This window comes from Topomyia yanbarensis, chromosome 2, assembly GCF_030247195.1.
Source record: "Topomyia yanbarensis strain Yona2022 chromosome 2, ASM3024719v1, whole genome shotgun sequence".
Classification (NCBI taxonomy): domain Eukaryota; kingdom Metazoa; phylum Arthropoda; class Insecta; order Diptera; family Culicidae; genus Topomyia; species Topomyia yanbarensis.
This window is the reverse complement of record NC_080671.1, coordinates 324,855,885-324,879,189: the sequence shown is the minus strand read 5'-3', so window position 1 is coordinate 324,879,189 and position 23,305 is coordinate 324,855,885. Positions and strand designations below refer to the sequence as shown.

Here is a 23,305-nt window from a genome sequence, read left to right as displayed (position 1 = left end):
TTATCAGAGAAAATCGCACTAAAGCTGGAAGTTTTATATCTCACTAAAACGAGGGAATAGATTCCTTCGCAGATCCATATCGGACAAGTTTAGCTACTGGACCAACTTACATGAAGTTTGTATAGGATTTTTCAACAATTTACATGGAGAAAAACTACTAGCCTAGCTAGCGCTAGGCGACATTGTACACAACAAAAAAATCTGAATTTTATCGTTGACGTAATTGCAAACATGACACAATTCAACAACTAGTAATTCACGAAATGACGAAACATTACCGTGTTCCGTTTAATTTTACATGCTACATATACTTTACATGCGCAATGACATAAAATTACACTTCCTACCATTCAGAACAAACGCTGTATCTGGAGTAATTTTACATGATTTACGAAATTAAACCTCATGTAAAATTAAAATCAAACGTAAAACTAAGTCATTTTTGATGCTCGTATATGTCATGGTCAGGAGACGTAAATTTACACTATTTTTTCTAGGTGTGTATGCATCAGTTTATCACTGCAAATGAAAATAAGACATAATTTTATAGCCTACAACTTTGTCGAAAACCACTAATCAATCCAACGTCCTTAGGAGAAGTTATTAAACTTTTGATTAAGTGATGCCTGAGTCAGTTTTGCATGACGCTTAACAGCACACGGTGATGAATTGGTAGTCGACTCCCGCGGACTTTTTTTTGAGAAATAATGCTTGGGTTTATCTGAATAGTATGTTTGGTAGTATTTTAGTACATAATATAGGTCATCTATTAATCACAAAATTTTGTTTCCATATTTCACGGCATAGAGGGCGCCAATACTATCTTTTAAAGAAAGAGAAATAGAATATGGACACGCTCACAAGAATTAGGGACGTTGCGATATTTTCGATACTAGTACGGAATCGATACTTCTGTTTCCGATGCTCGATTTTTTGGTATCGATACTTCAATCACGATACTTTACTGATATTGATACAATCTTCACGATATCGAAAAGAATCGAAAGAACCAGTAGTTGGAAGTATTCGATTCGGAATTATGAACGAGTTTGGAATTATTTCCGAGTGAAATGTGATTACCTATTCAGGCTAAACCATTGCGGAATCGGTTGTTACATTTGAGTTGCTACCAAGGATGCAAAATGCCTACCTTTTCTGCGGCTGTAATTTTTCTGCCTACATTCTCGTTTCTCTTTTGACGCTGCTGTCGTTCGCTATTGCAGTACGCCCAGCGCTGTACGGCAGTGTGGAAGCAAAGCAGTAACATGACAAAGAAATACTGCCCCCAGTACAGCCACCAGACGCGAGCGGTACAGCTTCTCTTTCCTTATTTTACACTTTTTAATATTTTTAATCTATTCAATATTTTCAATAACAAACGACGACAATAAATGCGGTTCGTTTACGCCACGACCGGCATCAACGCTTTCGTGTGCGGGCCTTTCCCTTTGACTACACAGAGAAAAGTGTACAAAGCGAGAGAACAAACTATACTACGCCACACTCTCATCGAGCAGTCCGGAGTACAGCAGCAAAACAAAAATGTATTCTACTGCTCTACGGGGAAAGGTACTCGGTTTGGCTACCGTTCAGGCAAGAGCTGTAGTGATGCGTCGCTGTAGCGGGCTGTACAGCTTGTGCAAATGTAAATATACCGAAAAAAAATGTAGTTTACCAGTACCTTTGACATCCCTGGTTGCTACAATAATTGGAGCACCAATCGCATTTGATGAAAAAATCGATGCCCATTATTTGACAGTCCATGAGACTTTCTGATCAGCCAAATTATTTATTGTTTATCTTTTCTGACATTCGACGTCTGACATAATCGTCGACTGGATCCAACATCAAACGAATCAGATCAATAAAATATATTTGTCGAACGGGTTTTTTTTTGTTCGCAGGAGCAGAGCAAAACGTTAACTGACAAAACCCACTACTGAATTTCCAAACAACGGTTTGCAGATTACCTAATTCAGGGAATTAAGCTACTGTAAAAGCACAGACTAACAGACATAACACTCGAAAACAATGCTTCGTCCGCTTTAACGGTCATTTTAAATATATTTGTAGTTGGGACTGTGCCCACATTTGAAATTATGGCGCCACTGACCTATGAACAAGCAGATGGTGGATAGACCACTAGTGAAAAATTGTTCCCAAACCTGAGGGGTAACCCATCAGCAAATGAGTGTTTGGCAAATGAGTGGAGCTAGTGTTCTGGGAAAATTGCCGGATCGATATTTTTGTGGGAATTTCCTCATAGTGTTATGTCTGTTAGTCTGTGGTAAAAGTGCGGAATCGAATGGCGATACTTTCAAGTATCGATACTACGACTACGATTATATCGAAAGTATCAGTACTTGCATTCGATACCAGTATCGATTCTATGAATCGATGTATTTTAATATCGAAACGTCCCTAACAAGAATTACTGGAAAGGCTCGCTCTGCAACTTTGTAGAAGACACCTAATCTCTAATTCTCTCCATTGAAAAGTCAGTGTTGGCGTCCTCTATGTGGTAACATGAAGAACTAAAATAGTCTTGTTAAAATATAACTTATGTTGTGTATTAAAATTCATCTAAACATTCAAATTTGGACTCTGTAATTCCTGGTGGGACTAGAAATCGACTCAGGGTTGGCTCGATGGGGTCGTTTTTTTGTCACTCTAATGTACTGCTCATAAAAGCATAAGATTTCCATGTTGAAAAACGGCAAGTCGAGAAAAACGATGTTCAAGATTAATATTTTCATTGAGCCTTATGGATAGAACAACCATTTTTTGTTTTTCGATATTTTCTAAACAAACCTGGAAACTTTATTTGTGTATTGTGATTCAGTGGTGATTCATAATACAATCGAACAGATAACTCATTTTCGACAAAATACTCTTATCTTCTTCAACGACCACGCCCCATGCTCGTACAGAGCATCTGGAAGTATCAGCGATATGTAAAGAGAATGTTTTGTGCAACTTCAGTGCAGTCTAGCTTCAATCCAGCTAACGCCAGAAACGAGTCGGATGTCTCGTTGGCTATTTTGCCGCTTGAGTTTGATCCATCCAGCGCCATTCGAATACGTTCATGCATTACCGGCTACCACATTTCGTTTTGCTGCACTGAATCGTACACTGGCTTGAAATTCACAAACTGATAACGAGTTGCTGTATTCCTGAAAATTGCCAGAACTTGCCTCATAAGAAGCAATTGACAGCACATATATCTATGAATTAACTGGTCAGTATTGGTGCCATTGGTTCATATCTGTATCGAAGGTGCTATATTGAATATCCAACACAGTTCGTTTCGTCGCGCTAAATTTTCAGTTTTTTGCATTTATTGGCACTAAATATTCCAGACTGTAGAACACCTTATTCTGGAATAGAAATCTGGTTCTTATTTACATGGATAGCTCAAAAAGATTTTCTGACAAATTCTTCGAAAAGGCTTAAAATCACAATACAAAATTTACATCATTGAGATTTTACATCGCATAAATTTAAAGTGGATTTTCTGGTTTCACAAAATATACCAAAATATGTTTCATCTTTTCGTTAGTATACTGGCCAGTAATACCAATTAGAACTTTTCCGATTAGAATAATCTGTTGAGTAGCAATCGGTAGCATGGAGTTCAGAAATTCAATGCAGTCCAGGTATTGGCTCAAGACGGATCGCAACAGCATTGACCATTTGTCTTCGCGAAGAAATCGTTACATTGTGCACTTTGCAACTTTGCGCTGGTCTGTGCTCCAAATGAACGAGTATTTCTTCGATTAGTTTTAGTTTCAAAACGGTACAGCAAGCAAATTATACGTGATGGGTGTTAACGTAAACCATGAAGAGCTTATCAATATTGAGCGCGAGGCAGTGCAATAATTATAGGGCGGACATGATAGAAGTTCGAGTGAAAATTCGAAAAACTATTCTTGCTAAATTTCCGTAGACATCTAAAAAATTCATTAAAATCCATAGATTTCACGAGTTAATCCGTAGATCCGTGGAAAGGTTAAAAATCCGTAGATCTACGGCAAAATTCGTAGGGTTGGCCACTCTGGTTGTTGTAAGTTGTCGGAATCCTTTGTCTTTGTTTGTATTAGACATAAGGTGCTGTCTCTCAATGTAATGTGAAATACATTCTACGATGCGGTTATGTTGCCTTACATTTTGTTATGTAGAACTTGAAAACAATATTATATTTTCGAGTGTTCTAGGCAAATTATACTAATTTCAAACATTTTGTGTTATTTAAGTTTCAAACTGTTCCTCGAGAGTTATATTTTTTGATAGTGTGTGAAAAGATATTCTTTTTTGTTGTGTATCACGTCAATACAAGAGGCATTTACTTCGGTATTTAGTTCGAAGAATTTCGCAAATTTGCTTTTGAACCTGGAGTACGTGTCGAAGTCAAAATACCTGAGTAGTGATCCTGTACAATAAAGACAAGAATCGAGTGATGTACAGTTATTTTAAAAATACATTCAAGGACTCCTGAGGAAAATTTATTTTCCTGGTGAAGCCCAATTTGTTGCATGCATTCTGCCAAATTACCCTGAAGCCGGTGTAAGTTGACAGGATTTCCTCGTTACATTTTTCTATCTATTAACTATAAGACAATTTATCAAACACAGATAAAATTCTGAGATGTAACCAACGGTCTGTTCTTTTATGTCTCTTGTTCTATTTTGCCTAAATCAAAAGAATAAGAAATGAAAATTGTAGACACCGCCAGCTAGCCCTGAGCTCCCCTATGTAAAATTCATTATGAACATTAGACCGGCACAAAAATTGACTTTTTTCGGAACCCCACTCAATCGAATGGTAATTGGCTCCAGAAATCGCATTCCGAATACAAACTTGTTCGAAAGCTTCTGGTTAACTCACAAGAAGTTTAAGTTTTTATGTACAAATATTTGAAATATCGGCAATTGAAACAATTTCAGTAAAAAATCCCAGCATCGTCTAATGGAAGGATCAACATTTCAGAAGACTGCAAATTGATCCATCTTTGTGGTAAAATGATATTCTAGTATAGAGTTATATGCTGCCTCTCGTTCTCGCATAGGAATAGGACATTTACTAAAACTCTTGTGATCTTCGAAATGAAATAACATTGTCCGGTAGTCTCCAATCATCATGCAACTTTCAACAAAGTTGTTTGTTTAAAAAAAACTGCACCATTTGGTGTTTTGAGGTATACAGAGAAACCGTGGTAGTTTTTATACAATTTTGTTTATTTATTTCCGATTTTCCATATATTTCAGTATAGAAACTTTTAAACTCTTGCGTGTGAACTAGAGATGTAGGGAAAAGCTCATATTTGACATATCGTCGCTGTTGTGCTATCTTATGACAAGCGCCATTTAGCACATTTCGAGAAAAACGATTTTTAAAGTTTGAGATTGAATATCTTGAAACTTATAAATGGTATAAACAATCCAAAGAAGACAATAGATGCTTCTATCTATTCTGTATTAATCTCTCAAATATTACGAAGATTGGTTGACTATGTTGCGAGTTTTCACTATGAATGTAAACAAAAGTCGCGCTCACACGTGTCATAGACGTGTATTGATGACAAAATTTGTATGACGTGTCATAATCGTGCATGGAAAATTTTTCATAGAAAAAAATCATCAATTTTTAATTTTTATTCATATCTTTGGTTTAATTTGATCTATAAACAATTGGTTAGATGCATTTTGAAGGAAATGAATCAGGGAATTTAAAAAAAAATTGTAACTTTTGGTTACAGTGTTGCCAAATATTCTGTATTTCCAATTTAAAACTTAAACTGTGTTTTTCTCGCAACTCGTGTATTTTTCTTTCAAAAAATTTTATGCCATTGCGTTCCTCACATATTTTTACATATAAAAATATCTAAAACTTCAATATAACTTGAGCGAATCCCAAGATACAACGATTTGAAGCAAAAAACTCACAATTTCTCAGCATGTTTCTCGCTATATCTTAGTAACCAAGAAGAATTTCAAAATTCTGAAAACGCCACTTTGTAGAGATTTTTCAGACAAGTAATGTGGCATATCTAACTCTGTTAGCCCCAAAATGGCGTTTGTCATAAGATAGCACAACAGCGACGATATGGTTTGTAAAGCTAATTTATAAATTGATTTAGCAGTGTTCTGAGAAATGTTCAAAAAACTAGAAGGGGCAGCCCTATGGGGTTGCACGAGCTGTAGACGTAGGACTATACTACTTAATGTAAAATATTTATTTTCTTAGTACATTTATAGTAATAATAAATCAAATATATTTCTTTCGTATGGTTTAATCACAACTAATCCACATCGAATATAACTTATTGAACCAAACCTTCTTGGTTATCAGGTCATTTCATTTGTAGTAGGTGATCGAATCCGATTAAACTTATTTAAGAAGATCTGAAGAAAGAAGACAGAAAACTGTGACCGAACTAATATCTGGAACTAAATCTTTATAGCGTAAGATTGGCTTGTAAAAACTTTTCGATTGTGTGTGGCAAAAAACCCGGACCAGTGAAGAAAAATCAAATTTTAGACAATATAATCACATTTCATGTATAGACCAAGTATTCTAGTTATATTTTGCCATTATAGTAACTTTCCTAAAGTACGCATACAAATCTCACTGCATTCGCTATCATATATCGAAACTATAAATATACAAGAATCGAAAACAATTTTATATACGGACAAGATGCGTTTTTGCAACGGTTTTTCAACTGGCAGTGTATTCATTCATAAATAGGCTTTGTAGTATGTACCTATTCATAGAATCAAAATACTATAGGCTGAGTGAAAATGAATCACGTGAAGGGGAAATTAATCAATGAATTGATCGAACGTAAATATTAAACTTTCGGAGCACAACACAAAAGATAGCATAGTGTTTGAACGGCAAGCACAGTCGCATTCACTGGGTAGCGTACCTCCACAGGCAGTGTAACGGACTTCTAACTCAGCTGCACTGGCTGTGAAAACACACAACACAGTGATCTGCTTCGTCTGACGCTCAACAGGCAACTGAGCTGCTCTGGCGAAATCCGTCCGTTTAAATAGTCGATGATGACGTCATTCATAGAAGCGCAGCGCGCTAGGTACACAAATGTGTCGTGCTGGACTAGGGAAGCGCTATCCTATGTGTGTAAATGCGCGATATTTTGACTAGGTTGCTCATTATTTAAATTTTTAATGCCATGATATCAAAAATCTTTGGGTTTATCTATCGGAATCTATTCTTAGAAGTATTTCGGGGCGACATGCGCAAAAAATTTGAAAATTTATTGTGAGATGGCTGAATAATATGCGTTTAAAATTGGACCACTTTTCGTTACATACCATTTTTGTAGAATTTGCAACGTGCACCCCTATATCGAAAACAAAGACGTAGTCCTACGTCAAAAGTTAAGCTCAAATTAACATGCTGCACGTTGCCACACGTTCAAATTTACAACAAGGAGAGTCACAGTATTATTCGAGTTCTGAAAAGTTATATACTCACAGACCGCCTGGAAATAGGAATGGGGCTCGCTCCTCAGTCCGTGACTAACGGCAAACACCTTCACCTCGTATCCGGCTCCTGGGTATAGATTTGTAAACACTAGTCTAGATTCGGTGGTAAGTACTGTTTTTCCATCGTTGGTATCGTTGCGGGTGTAGGTGACTTCGTATTTCTCCTGTCGCGAGTTGACGTCACTCTTCCAGCTAATATTCAATCCCTCGCGGATCGATTTCAAGTCCTCAATTATCGGTGATGACGGTCTGGTTACAACAAATATGACCGTTTCATTGGATTCCATCTTCTTCGAGATGGCCTGTACAGTGACAGAATAATTTCGCCCTGGTAATAGCGATTCCAGTGCGAATGTGGTTTTGTCCGTGTTCATTGTGCTGGCATCTCCATTGTTCGTTTCCAGCTCGTGGTAGCTTATCTTGTACTCGTCTTGAGCACTGGCATCGTCTGGAGCCCACGATATAGTAATAATGCCCGTTTTGCTATCAGTGAAGGTGTAGAGATTCTTAACTGGTAATGGCTTTAGTGTGACCTCTCCGGTGGCCGGCCATGAGGTTACTTTGCCGGAGACAGTTTTTACAACGACTTGGTAAGTCTTGCCGGGGTCTAGATTGTCTTTAAATTCCAACGATGCCATGTTTTCATTATCGTTGCGTTGAACTGCTTGTTGGCGCCGAGTGGCCGATATGGATACCTGATACTTATCGAATTCGCTAATACCTTTTGGAGCTTCCCATAAAACCTTGAATGAGTTCTCGGTAACCGCTTTTTTGTCAAACGTAACGTTCATTGGTCGAAGCGGTACCGTTCGGTACTGGGCAGTTGTGGGTAGCGAAATTTCGTCCTCGGACATCGTCTGCACGGAGATATTATATGCACGACCAGGGACCAGCCCTTTGAATGCCGCCTGAGCTGGGCCTGGGGGCTCACCTTCTTTTTGTACGTATAAAACACTGCCCAATGCATCCGGTGGTTCGATAGATACTTTGTAATGGGTATAAATCCCTGCTGGATACGGCGGTTGCCATAGCACCAGTAGCGTAGTTTCATTGCGGAACCATACGATGAACTTCCCCGGGGTGTTGGGTTCTGTCAGAAGAGGATTAAGAAAAATATGCAAATTAAAATATGTAGCAAGTATAAAAAATTCCACGGTGTATTAGTATGATTAATTAGTCTACACACAGCTTCATATGCTGTATATGAGGGGATGGGGATTTCAACTAAAAGCATGCAGAATAAATAGCTACTAGCATTACCTCGCAGGATCTTTATTTCCAACAGATCTTTATGGCGATAGCGTTCTACGTGAAAGTTGTCCCCGTATTGTGTTTTTTAAATTATTGGTTAGTGTTAGCGTGAGCAATACATTTACCCGGTACGAATTAGGAAGAGAAAGAAAGAAACAGAAAATGCGACTGAGTAAATTTGTTAGCCATTGTCCATTGAAATTGTGATGCGGTATGAGTTTGTATGATACAAACAAATTTGTGTTTATGCTATTCAATTGACACATCCGCCTGCCGAGTGCTGACACTTCAAGAGGTTTGTTGTACGGCTCATCTTGTGTTGATTTAGTCTCCATCCCACGCATGACGCTGTAATTGTCCCATTCCGCTCTACAACGTCAACTTGATTTAGCCACGAATACTAGGTTAAAGCTTAAGCCGGTTAATCCTTTCACCACAGCGAAACTGGGTTAGTTATTAAATTTTGACCCAATAAATTAATGGTTGCAAAAAAAAGACTTACTTGTTGTGAAATTTCGGCTTGTATACGCAACCGATTCTTTGCCATCGAAAACGGTGTACGCTTGCACCTGATATGTGGCACCCGGTGTCAGATCTCTCAACACATGCTGGAATTGATTGTCCTCGACGACGACAGTTTGATTGGTGGCAAAATTGTCGGACAGCCCAAGGATTTTCAGCTTAAATGCTGAGTAGTTACCCTGCGATGGCGGACTCCAGCTTATGATAGCACTTTTACCCGACCGTACCGCAACGGACAGATTGGAGGGTGGATCCGGGGCTGTCGTAATCGACACAGTCCACGTGAGCCAATCGTGGTGCGTCGAGTTGGTGTAATACAGCCAAAAGTTATACCTCGTACCGGGTTGTCCGTTGGAGAACTGTATCTCGTCGCCAACGTCTCGCGATGCAATCGTAGCGTTTGGCGCCGGGTTACCCACCGGTGGGTAGTAATCGAGGCGGTAGTATGAATCATCGAGACCGAGATTTCCGGGTATTTCTATCACAAGGTCGGCACTTCGACAAATCTGAAACAAAGATATTGAAAGCATTCATTATTGGGTATTCTTTAATAAAAAAATTGTATGCAGATTTAAGAAAAGGGAAATGACTGTGAATTTTATTATATTATACACTATGAATATGAACTGGTGTAAAATGGACAATTGTAATTTGCTCTCAGAAACCCTTGATTCAATATTGCATAACTTTACGATATATCAATATTCTGTATTAAAATTCGACTACTGCAAGTTTAAAATGTTGTTATTCATATCAACATTTTGGTCAGCCAATTTTTCACTCTAATGTTGTTTCAGTGTCTCGTTATAATGTCTTTCCAATTATCGATTATAAAAGTAATTTTGTTCAGAAACTCAGAAAATTCAACAAAAGCCATCAATAACAATATAAATTATAGAAAATTGTGCATATGAAATTTGAGCTATTAACATGCTTAAACTGTCTAAATTGGTAATTTTTAAGGAAATTTTCACTCGTAAATTTTGCGTGAATTATCCACCTCAGCGCTTTTGCAAGGATAGTTTCGATTCAAACGAATTTTTAAAATGCTTAGTATCACTTCGTCAACATATTCAACGTAACGGAAAAATCCGTTCATGAATTCACAAAAAAAGATCACGATTTCGTGAATTGAACGATTTACGAAAACCGCGACCAAGTTCCTAAAATTATGAATAATAAATCATGAAACTAACTTCAAGAAACTATGTGTGGTTCGGTTACTGTTGTTGTTCCCTGGAACAGTAGTTTTTTTATGATTATTGTTCATAATTTGGGAATACACAGCCGACAGTCAAATGATGTTCATAATTTCAGGAGCTTATTCGCCATTTTTATGGTTTCTCATCACGTTATCGCGATATTTTAATCGTGAGCTTACTATCGGATTTTTCTGTCAGACTAGCTGGATTTATGTTCATGATTTCAGGATCATAGTCACAATTTTCGTAATTTCCATTGACGTTATTGCAATATTGTAGTCATGAGAGAGAGAGTCCATGATTTCAGAATCTTTCACGATTTTTGATATTTTAATCATGAGTAATGTGATTCATGTTCATGATTTCAGGACTTTGTTATGATTTTCATAATTTCTATTCATGTTATCGTGATATTTTAGTCACGAGTAGAGATTTATGCTTGTTTATGTTCATGATTTTAGAATCTTAGTCACTATTTTTTTGTTCATGATATCAGGAGTTTTATCATGGTATTCGTAATTTCTTTTCACCTTATTGCAATCTGTCATTTTTTGGTTACTATCGGTTTCTTTTCACTCGGAGTAACGTGATAATATGAACTAGACCACAAAAGTGTGACTGATTCGCGGTCTCTTGTTCTGTGAACTATATCACGAATACGATTTTTGATGCTCAGTGCAGTTTTCGTTTTCTGTCTAGACATCAAACAGAACCTTATCAAATGAATGACGATGTATGAGCGATCTAGTTTTCTTATATCTACTGCTCTGTAATTTAAGGAATGAACACTGTTTAATAATAATAATAAATAATCATATAAACATCAACATATTAGTTTACAATAATTAGAAGCAGGAAAACTAACTCAAAATATGCACAGTGCCTGGCCACTCAAAAAGCACCGATACTGAATTCGAGTCGAGGCATAGACGACAGGAAGCGAAAGTTCTTCAAGCTCATTTACGTGTCGACGATATACACGAAACTGATTGGCAATCTCGCATGAAGAACTTGCCTAATGAGGTTAACGACTGTAGAAGATAGATACGATATAATTTTCCTTATACACTGTCGATACTGATCTTACTATATACCTATCATTAAATACCAGTACCAGCAATAACGTACGGAGCTAACAAAATGTGTTGGACTGCATCTTGTATGTTAGATGAGAAATAAGTGTTGTTGAAGTTCATATATTTAAAGAATCAATTTTGTTTTCACATCAGTTAACATACTGTTATGAACTCCTATTGAAAGTGCATAAATCGGTTTGGAATTTTCGATAGTGATTATTTCTCAAATGAAAGTGAAATGGTTTGAAGCAGATATTTAGTAAAACGCAAATTTTTGCCGCTACCGACGCAAACTATTGGAAATCGATGCGAATTGATGCAATATTATAGAGTGAAAGTGAGCTAAGGATGGTTTCGATTTTTCTGTTTTTTATTTTCCGTTTTTTTCACTTACTACTTCTCCTATCTTATGTGCTTCGCGTGCATCAAATTAACCAGAGGCATCGAAACAAAACAGAAACAGACAAAAACACTCATCAACGCATCGCTGTTGTTTCCTTTTCTTTGGCGGAAAGATGCAATATGGCGCGATTGCCCAAAGATGTTAAGTTGAATATGTACTATACAGTCGCGTGCGCGGGGAGATGGATGTGGGCCCGGCTGGCGTCAGAGCATGACAACCCGGTCATGTGCATTACCTATCGTGTGTTTATCAGTGATCGGATTGGGCGAATTTATTGTATAAGATGCTTTCCTTCAAATTGGGAGCTTGTGGTTGGAATTGTATTCGATGCTGTAGCAGATTTGTTCGTCAATTACAGCTACAAAAAAAATCAAAACATATGAGCTAACTAAATGGGCATATTATAGTTATGAAACATCAAATATTAATGAACCTCCTAAAGTTAACGAATTGTTGAAGCAGGTGCACAAGGAGGAAAAATTTCGTTGCATTGAGAGCCAGGGAAGGAAAGAAACTGCAAGTAAGCTGCATTTTCAGTACGGTTTGAAATCTGTCATAAATGTATCGCCTAGTTGTTATATCATTACCAACATTTTGACCTCGTTTTTCCTTATTTATATATACGATCAGGTTCACGCTATTTTTCGATTAACTGATCAAAGAGGTAAATGTCTTAATTTCGTCCATTTAACTGATTTTTGTTTTGGACTCAATATACTTATCGTAGAAATTACGTAGATAGCTGAGGTAAGGATCGTTGAAGTTGTTTGAACATTTTGAATTATGAAGTCATTTTAAACTCTGTTGAAACGCGAGGTCTATTGCTCATAGCATTTATTCTATATTTTAAATTGAATTTTGTAGTTTTGAAAAACGAAATACATAGTTTGAAAATATTTTAAGGTCCATTGAAACTTGCACAAATATCAACTAAATCCGGGGGTGCTCATGGAGACGGTCCCAAATCTGTATTTAGGAAGACAAAACTGTTTGCGCCCAAACCGTTGATTTTAGATATTCGACAATCTTTCTTAAAACTTTCTAGTCGATTTTTTATATTAGTTGAATTAGCGTGGTCCTTGTGGTTAAGGTGTTCAAAGTATCAACTTTTTCGATATGTAAAATTCAGCTACATAATGTTCTACAAAGTAATATATCAATCAAATTGAAGCAACTTTTTTCAAGAAACTTTGTGGGTATCTCTACTGGTTCATGTATAATGAATTTTGAAATATTTAAGGTAGGGTGGATCTTCAAAAATTGGGTTTCTATCAATATCTCTTTATGTGTTAATTTCTTGCAAATACTTTGTTCTATAGGTTTTTAAGACCTTTCTATATGCACATTTTTGCCGAAGCGTTAAAGTTTCTATGTCTTTTGTTTGCATAGTTAGTTACATTTTTTTCTAGAGTTGTCCTACTGGAGCTATAGAGCTAGGTGCACGGAAGTGCTCCCTGTCAGAATCACACACACTACAATAGCAGACGAGACAGGCAATGGCGCCCACTAAAACACTGCTTTAGGTCAATTGTAGCGGGCCGTGATTCCGAATGTCATATTTATTGTACGGTTCAGGTATGTGCGGGTGTAGGGACTTCGTGATCGCGTGTATCATCGCGAAGGTCTTGATCATTTGTACGGTAATGTGTTCGATCGCGTGTGCGTGTGTATGTCGCGTGTGCTAACGTGTATGTAACTTCGAGTTTTCAATATTCCATATTCGCGTGCGTTCTAGAATTATCGCGCCGATCGTGAATCTGATACTTAATTTTTCGTGCGCGGTTCAGATTTTGAACAAAGTGGGTTCTTCCTTATCACTAGAGTTCCCAGTCATGTCGCCATGGGGCGTGTTGTCTAGTGGATATGAGCTTTATTTTTTGATTGGTATAACTGAATGTATGGACCTAAGTTGCTAGAATGGAGGGTAAAGATTTCCGGACGTGGCCGATTCATAATCACGCGCTTTTGCGGGTTTACGTTTGAGACCGCGTTTGTAACATCGTATGTACTAAAATGTTCACATTGTTACCGGAGTGATATAAAGTTTGCGCGATCGCGAACGTAGGTGTGCGGAGATGATCACGAAGAGCTTAAGCCTTCGTTTATTGACGTGTTTGTCGCGTGTGTTCGCGTGTATGTGACTTCGTGTGTATGTGCCACGCGGACCGTCGTTCTAATATTTAGTTTTCGGTGTACGGATCACATTCGGACAGGGAGTGAGTTACGCCATATCACTAGAGTTTCCGGTCATGTCGCCATAGAACCTGATGTCCAGCGGATATGAGATTCTTTTTAATTGATTCAATTGAAGGCATGGACCTAGATTTCTGGAATCGAGGATAGAGATTTCCGGACGTGACCGATTCCTGATCGCGCGAGTGCGGGGGACTGTAGATTCACGCTTGAGACCGCGTTTGTTTGTTTATAAGTGCTGAGACGTTCATATTATCACCGGGATGTTATCGTGTCTGCGAGAGCGCGGGTGTAGGTTGCGTGGATGGTCGCGAAGCGCTCAAGCGTTTGTATGTTTGTTTGTCGCATGTATGTGACTTCATGAGTATAAATTCGATTTTTATATCGCCATAGAACGTGTAGTTTAGTGTACATGAACATCATCTTTTTGATTGGTCCACCTGAAGGCATTGGACCTATGCTGCTAGGGCTGAGAATAGGGGATTTCCCGACGAATCCGATTCATGATCGCGCGAACACTGGCATTTGGAGGTTCACGTTTGACTTGAGACCGCGTTTGTTAATTTATAAGTGCTAAACCGTTCGCTTAGTCACCGGGGTGTTATCCTATTTGCGAAATCGTGGGTGTGGTTGTGAGTGAATGATCTCGAAGGACTCGAGCGTTTGTATGTTGCCGTTTTTGTCGCGTGTGCTACTATGTATGTAACTTCGCGTGGACACATTATTTTTATAAGCGTGTTGCAATTCGCATGTTCGCGTATTCTTCCATGATCGTGCGTGGACGTCTTGTCTAGTTTTTATTCCTATCGGTCCAACTGAAGGCACGAATTTGGGCTGCTAGGATTAAGGGCAGAGACTTCCGGACGTGACGGATTCATGATTGCGCGAGCGGTGGGTTGATGCTTGAGAACGTGTTAGTTAATTTTTAGATGCAAACGGTCAGTTAATTACCGAGGTGTTTGAATGTTGGCGAGATCGCGGGCGTTCGCATTTGTGACCAGGTTTGCGTTATCGAGTAGGCCACTTTTTTATTATTTTCTATTTGATTATATTGTTTTGTTTGCATTACATTTCTAATTTAGTATATTGGGTGTTCAGCCACAAGTGGTGACTTTTCATCCCTATTGTTTACATGATTGGGTTAATTATTATTAAGATATAATATGCATCCGCAGTTAAGTATTTCTTTTCAGTAGGATGTTTTAAACCTACTTGTCTTGGGAATAAGGAGCTAAACAAATCTTATAAACTAACTTATAAACTTTAAAGAGAGCTAATCGTTGCAATTGAAGATTGCGGAAGTTGCTTATAATACTGCTCGTCATAATTTCTAATGTTTCTATGTTTGGGAGCTGTGCAACTTATTTGTGCTAAACCAGGGAGGACGCTTCAAAATCATTTTCAGAATTTAATTCTGAATCCTTTGAAGCGTTTTCTTCCTAGTAGCACAACAACTTGCCCAGATTGGCACTGCATATAGCATTGCCGGTCTAAATATTTGTTTATAAATTAATAGTTTGTTCTTTAGGCAAAGAATTCCTATTTATAAGAAGGTATAAACATTGTATATATTTGTTGCATTTTGTTTGGATTCCTTCAATGTGATCCTTAAAAGTGAGTTTTTTATCGTAAATCAAACCCAAGTATTTTACTTTATCTGACCACGTTAAATTCAAACCATTAAATTTAATAATATGGTTATTATTTGGTTTAAGAGAAGAAGCTCTTGGCTTATGCGGAAACACAATCAATTGTGTTTTTGCCGCATTAGTGGAAATTTTCCATTTTTTCAGGTAATCATTGAAAATATTTAAGCTTCGTTGCAGTCGACTGCAGATAATACGAAGACTCCTACCAGTGACTGAGATGCTAGTATCATTACAGAAAAGTGGCGTTTTACAGCCTGTAGGTAGATTTGGAAGATCAGAGGTCAAAATCAGGGTTGTTAATGCGATACATTTTTCACGATAATTTATCGGCGTTACTCGGTAACGATAATGTATCGTCATCGGAAACTCCGTTAACGATAATGTATCGTCGCCTTCATCGTCATCGTCGATAATTGTATCGTCGCTTTCATCGTCATCGTCGGTTCATCTGTTATCGCGATACAAGTTGCGTTACTTTCCCGTTTATTGGAGTTGAAGTTAATGCGGTTATCTTCCAATTGTTTAGAAATAAATACCTATTGAAGGACATGTTGTTGGCAGTTGAAAATCAATAGTTTTGGACATTTTCTATGCACAGCGGGGTCTAACGATGCGTCAAAATGACATTATTTCAACTTTTCGGGAAAATGTATTATGTTGAAGGGAAAGTTGTTGGCAATTGAAAATCAATAATTTTGGACATTTCAATACGCAGAAGGGTCCGACGATGTGTTAAAATTGAATTTTTTTAACTTTTCGAGTAAGTTGGTGCACAGAAGAGACCCAGGTGCACAGTGTTTCCAAGTGGCAAAAAGGTGATCAATATTGTTTTGACCATGAAGAAAACAAATTTTGAGCTATTGTGCAATTAGTAATTTTTAGCATGCAAAAACATATATTGAAAAAACTACTAAACCACTATTATTAGGCCACTCACAAATTATACTACACATTTAAGTCGTGTGGTGATTGACAGATTTTATTATAATTTTAATTTAAACCAGAAGATTTGAAAAGGAGAATATACATACATATTTCCAATGTTTGATTTCCTTTTCTAGTTAGGAAGCTTTTAGCCCCCTCCTCCGTTTCTTCTCTACACTATGTAACAAGATGCTTCATGCTTCTTTCTTTTACCCTTAAATATGTAGTGTAATTTGTGTACGGCCTCATAATAGAGTTTTAAACGTTTTTTGAATACAGTGAAGACCCGTTTTATCAGCCCCTTAGCGAATTATAGGCTGATAAAACGATGACATTGACAAAATCGGCACATATTTTTTCTGGTTCTGAAGAGACGAAGTCGAAACGTAAACGTCTGGACTAACATATATTTTTTCTTTCTTTTTAATAAACCGGAGCGGTTAAAATATTCTTCTTTAGTTCCTCGACAAAGCCTCATAAACCGTTCTGATCATTTAGTAAAAAATTCCCTTAAGGAGGTCTTACAGTACAGTATTATTATTTTTGTATATTTTGCATCTCTAAGATAAGAAAAATATGCTAAAGAAGGAATTTACTCGAATTTGACTTGAACGTAAGCTAGAGACCACCAAACGATTTTGATAGTGTTTGTTTTACAGATTCGTATTGGTATTCGTCTGCGTAAATTTGCGGCTTCCGTACCAAAATATCGCTTTTTGGGCACTAAAACATTCGATAACTTCTAAGTTGTAAGAGATACAAATAAACTTACATTACAAAAATTCTGTATTTTCTTATGCTGAACAACATCTTGGAACATTTAGAAATTCTACAAAATTACCAGGAAAAGTATTTTGAAAAAAGCAATTTTCAGGGGTATATCAAAAAAATGTCCACAAATGTAAATTAAAATCGACAGATAGACGCATAGTCTCTTCAGCGAAGTTAATGCTAAAGATATTCTCAACAACTTTGCCAAAGAAAGTTTTTTTTTATTTTCATAAACATAAGCAAAAACTTTCTTCTCAGCTTTAGAGGGATTAATCACCCAACTAATACTTTTTAAATGCAAAAAATATAATTAAACTTTGCTGAAGACACTATAACTAAAAATGTTTTTCGTGGTTCAAAGAATTTCTTTCACCTTTTTGCCAATTTGGATCCTCGAGTGAATTGAAAATGTCCAAAACTATCGATTTTCAACTGCCAACAACCTGCCCTTCAATATAAAAAGTTCGCGAAAAGTTGAAAAAAAATTCTATTTTGATGCACCGACGGTACATTGAAAATGCCCAAAACTGTTGATTTTCGCTTACCAATAACTTCTTCAATATAACAAACATTCCTCAAAAGTTGAAAAACTCCATTTTGACACATCGTCGAAACCCCTGTGTATTGAAAATGTCCAAAACTATTGATTGTCAACTGCCAATAACTTTCTCTTCAATATAAAACTCTCCTGAAAAGTTGCCAAAAAATTCCATTTAAACACAACCCCCCCCCCCCTGTGCATAGAAAATGTCCAAAACTATTGATTTTCAACTGCCAACAACATGTCCTTCAATAGTTATTTATTTCTAAACAATTGAAAGTTAACCGCACCAACTTCAACCCCAATAAACGGGAAAGTAACGCAAAATGTATCGCGATAACCGATGAACCGACGATGACGATGAAAACGACGATACAATTATCGACGATGACGATGAAGGCGACGATACATTATCGTTAACGGAGTTTCCGATTACGTTGACGGGTGGTTAACGTTATCGACGATGACGATTAATTATCGATTAACAACCCTGGTCAAAATATTGTATAGTATTGGTGCGACGCTTGATCCTTGAGGGACTCCTGCTTTAACGGGTAGCTTATTAGATTTACAATTCTGATAAGAAACCTGTAGGGTACGGTTAGTAAGATAATTTTTAATTATCTTTATTCTGTAAATTGGAAAATTGAAATCCCACATTTTGGCAATTAAACCTTTGTGCCAAACACTGTCGAAAGCTTTTTCGATGTCTAGAAGAGCAACTCCAGTGGAATAGCCCTCTGAGATATTTGCCTTTATCATGTTAGTTACTCTCACAAGTTGATGAGTAGTTGAATGTCCAATACGAAATCCAAACTGCTCAGGAAGAAAAATAGAATTCTCATTGAAATGTGACACCATTCTAGTTAGGATGATTTTTTCAAATAATTTACTAATAGAAGAGAGTAAACTAATTGGTCGATAGCTAGATGCTTCTGCTGGGTTTTTATCTGGCTTCAAAATAGGAATAATCTTGGCATTTTTCCATCTTTCAGGGAAGTATGCTAATTCAAAACATTTGTTGAATATTTTGACCAAGTACCTCATGGTGATTTCGGGAAGGTTTTTAAGAAGAATGTTGAAAATTCCATCATAACCTGGAGCTTTCATATTTTTTAACTTTTCATGATGGATTTTATCTCATCATAGTTTGTTTCAACAATATTGTCTAGAGACAATACTTGATTTGAAACGTTTTCATATTTTTGTAATTTCGGTTTCAATAGGACTCATAACGTTGAGATTAAAATTATGGATGCTTTCAAACTGCTGAGCAAGTTTTTGAGCTTTTTCTTCGTTTGTAAGAAGTATGTGGTCATCTTCCTTCAAGGCTGGAATTGGTTTCTGAGGTTTCTTAAGAACCTTAGAAAGTTTCCAGAAAGGTTTAGAATTTGGCTTGATTTGTTCAACCTCTTTCGCGAAATTTTCATTTCTTAAGAGTGTGAATCTATGCTTAATTTCTTTTTGTAGAACCTGATAGATACATTTCATAGCAGGATCACGAGAACGTTGATATTGACGTCTTCGAACATTCTTCAAGCGAATCAGAAGTTGAAGGTCGTCGTCAATAATAGGAGTATTAAATTTTTTCTGTGTTGTTGGTACTGATAAATTTCTAGCATCAACTATAGAATCATTTAAATTTTGTAATGCCGTATCAATGTCAGCTTTATTTTGTAAATCAAGGTCATGCTTAAAATTATTCTCAATATAAATTTTGTACCTTTCCCAATTCGCTTTGTGATAATTGAACACTAAGCTAATGGGATTGGAAACAGCTTCTTGAGAAAGTGAAAAAGTTACTGGAAGATGATCAGAATCAAAGTCAGCATGTGTAATCAATTCGCTACAAAGGTGACTTTGATCTGTCAAAACTAAATCAATTGTTGATGGATTCCTTACAGACGAATAGCACGTAGGACCATTCGGGAACAAAATTGAATAATAACCAGCAGAGCAATCATTAAAAAGTAGCTTACCGTTGGAATTGCTTTGAGCATTATTCCAGGCTCGGTGTTTGGCGTTAAAATCACCGATTATGAAGAATTTCGACCGATTTCTTGTAAGTTTCTGTAAGTCTCCTTTCAAGAAATTAATTTGCTCGCCAGTGCACTGAAAAGGCAAATAGGCTGCAGCAATAAAAATGATACCAAGATCAGTTTCAACTTCGATACCCAAACTCTCGATCACCTTGGTGTCAAGAGACGACGTAACAGAATGTTTGATCCTGCGATTAACCGCTATTGCGATTCCTCCGCCGAATCCAACAATTCGATCAAATCGATGAATAACAAAATTAGAGTTACTCTTCAATTTAATATTTGGTTTTAAAAAAGTTTCGGTCACAACGGCTATATGCACATTATGTATCCTCAAGAAGTTGAAAAATTCATCTTCGCACTTTTTTAATGAACGAGCATTCCAATTTAATATATTTAAATGATTATTTAAAGTCATTGTTAAACTTTAATTTCATTAGAATTTTGTTAGCAAATTACCATCCCCCGTGAAAAGCTTCAAACATGGAGGTAGAATTTAACATGGCAATCATCATAGGTAACATAGAGTCCTGCAGGTATTTTAATTTGTCTTCCGTTACGCTACCTAGATCCATTGGACTAAAGGAAGCGTTGGGTGCAAACGAGTTTGTGGGCGTGGTAACGGTAGCCGTTATTTTGGCCTTGCTACCTGCCACTGAAGCATAAGATGGCACACCATTGTAAAATGGTGTGACGGAGGTAGAAGATGTTGCTAATCTATTTTGAATCGGATTAACACGTGTGGACGTGTTTTCTTGAAGTGTACCTGAAGAAGTAGGTACATTTTTTATTTGTTGTTTTTATTGTCTAGAACGAGAATTTATATTTTTTTCTCGAACAGGACAACCCCAGAAATTCGATTTATGGTTTTCGCTACATTTAGCGCATTTGGAACTTTTTGTGGTTTTTTTCACCGGACAAGTATCTTTCGTGTGCGATTTTTCACCACAGATCATACATTTGGAATCCAAATGACAATTTTTTGTGCCGTGCCCAAAGCCTTGGCATTTACGACACTGGGTCAGATTTTGAATTCTGCCCCCATGTCGTCTATAATGTTCCCACTTTACTCGCACGTGGAACATAAAACGTGCTTTTTCAAATACTTTCAAATTATTAACCTCATTACGGTTAAAATGAATTAAATAAAGCTCCTGGATAATTCCAGAGCGTACTGGCGTGTTATCGCCGCTAGCCTTTCTCTTCATAATAATAACTTGTGAAGGAGAAAAGTCAAGTAATTTTTTTAATTCGTTGGATATTTCATCCAAACTTTGACCTTGTGGTACACAATTAATTTAAATTACTGGGTACAGTAAAATTTTGCTAGGTTTTTGAACAGCAAACCGTTCGGTAATCAATTCAGTAAAACAATTTGGTACCGAACTCTCCGCAATCCGTTCTATCCAAACGTCAAAAAACACTGGTCAGTCAGCAGTTTCCTCTGAAAATGGCGACTTGACAGATGATTTGCTGTACCTGTTTTGTAAGATTTTGACGAGGTTCGGTAACGTTGGTACAATTTTGCCGAACAATCAGTCAGTATTTTACTGGATAATGTTTATGTACCGAAGAAAACAGAAGAGCTGATAAATTCAGTGAAAAATATTCCGGGTTTCAGTAAATTATTCGAAAACCGCTAAAAAATGAAAACTATTCCGCAAATTTTTAAACAATTTGCTGACGGCTCCTTAAAAATATCACTTTACTGAGCAAGTCGTCAAATGAAATTACTGAACAAGTTTGGGCTGGGTTAGTGTGTAGCCCTTTCAAGACAGCCTTGAATGGTCTAGCTGTCTTGAAATCATATGAATAAAATTTATATAACTTCTCCGTAAGATACTGGAGTAGTCGTTGGTGGCTAATCAATTCTTCCGCTGTAATTCGACATTCTCTTCTTCGGCCAATCTGAAAAGAGACTTTCACGTCCGGAAGGAACGTCGAAAGCTCAGTTCGAAAGGCTTTGAAGTCGGAGATCATCACTGTTATAGGCGGAGGTGATTGCGTTTTCTTCTCATTGGCATTATGCGCAATGCGAGGAAATTTAGAAATTTCATCACCTTCACATTCGGATAAAATATCGAATGAGTTGCTGCATTAAATTAAATTTTCGGGTGGAGAAGATACCCTTTTCCGTTTAGCTTTAATTTTTGGCACACGGCCTTTCTGGGAGGACCCAGGCATGTTGGAAGAATTAAATATTTCTTTAGGCTGAATTGTTCTGGAAAAATGTTTTAGTCTTGAAAAAGACTGATTGAGTAGAAAAAGTATGTAGTCTTGAGAAAGACTGTTGCTGTTGAAAAAATTTAGGTAAACCAGGAGCTATCAAGATTTGTGATCGGTTCGAACGAAGGTTCAAGCCGGTATGAGTAGGCCACTTTATATGTTTAAAATGAGAGATTGTGAGTGTATATAAGAGAATAAGCAATTTGTGTTAGTGAGTGTTAGTAGTGGAAAAGCCCCCGGATGACATCAAAGTACAGTATCATGTCGAGAGAACCACAAGCGATTTTCCAAATTCCTACACTGAAAAGCGTTTCAAAATATTTTTAAAATCCCATTATTTTTAGTTAGGGTAATTTCGGGAGAGATGCCGCACTCTCTATATCTCGTATATGGGGTCACTTTTATATGGTAATATGATATTGTGAGATTTCGAAGAATTACAACACTGGAGATGTAAAATAATTCTTATTATTAACTCACGAAAATTTTATTAATGATTATATGCGTCCAGTTGCATCATGGAGTGTACTGTTCGGATTCTTTTTCAGCACCACATTAAAATTTCGTTTTTTTTAATTGTTCGATTTTTTTGTAAATCATGTATCGGTTGAAGAGCTGGGACCTTTTAGAAGGCATTCTGAGCATGAGCATGGCCATCCATAATTTCAGAGGAGAATATCGTCGTGCAGCATCTCTCCCCTACAATTGGGATAGATGCCGCATTAAAATTGCGGGTGAGATGCCGCACACAATGGCGGAGGATACGTAACTAAAAAATATTTTTTCACATCGGAATGTCATTAAATGAGCATATGTGTTAGGTATAGGTTCTTAATAAGGTATATCAACAAAATAACGGACCTAACACAGTGACATATAGGATTATGTGTCTATTTATCTATATATTTAAACGGGCGATATGTATGTATGTATTAGTTACTTCGGTTTATTCTTTTAAAAAAATCAGGCACTAATTTTCGCAAACGCATTGATTTGT

The 23,305-nt window shown here is 37.0% G+C and overlaps 1 protein-coding gene across 6 annotated transcripts in view; it reads right to left on the bottom strand.

Moving 5' to 3' along the window:
• LOC131683794 (tyrosine-protein phosphatase 10D) overlaps nucleotides 1-23,305 on the bottom strand; it is a 109,558-nt gene that overhangs the window by 24,457 nt on the left and 61,796 nt on the right. For 4 of the 6 annotated variants that reach the window (XM_058966105.1, XM_058966109.1, XM_058966110.1 and 1 more), the window contains exons 2-4: nucleotides 9,265-9,790; nucleotides 8,772-8,816; nucleotides 7,501-8,601 (exon numbers count right to left, since the gene is read on the bottom strand). In XM_058966105.1, the coding sequence (XP_058822088.1) occupies nucleotides 7,501-8,601; nucleotides 8,772-8,816; nucleotides 9,265-9,790 (1,672 nt within the window). Of the gene's footprint in view, nucleotides 1-7,500; nucleotides 8,602-8,771; nucleotides 8,817-9,264; nucleotides 9,815-23,305 lie in introns of those variants that run through there. The other 2 variants (XM_058966107.1, XM_058966111.1) reach the window with 2 other exon arrangements.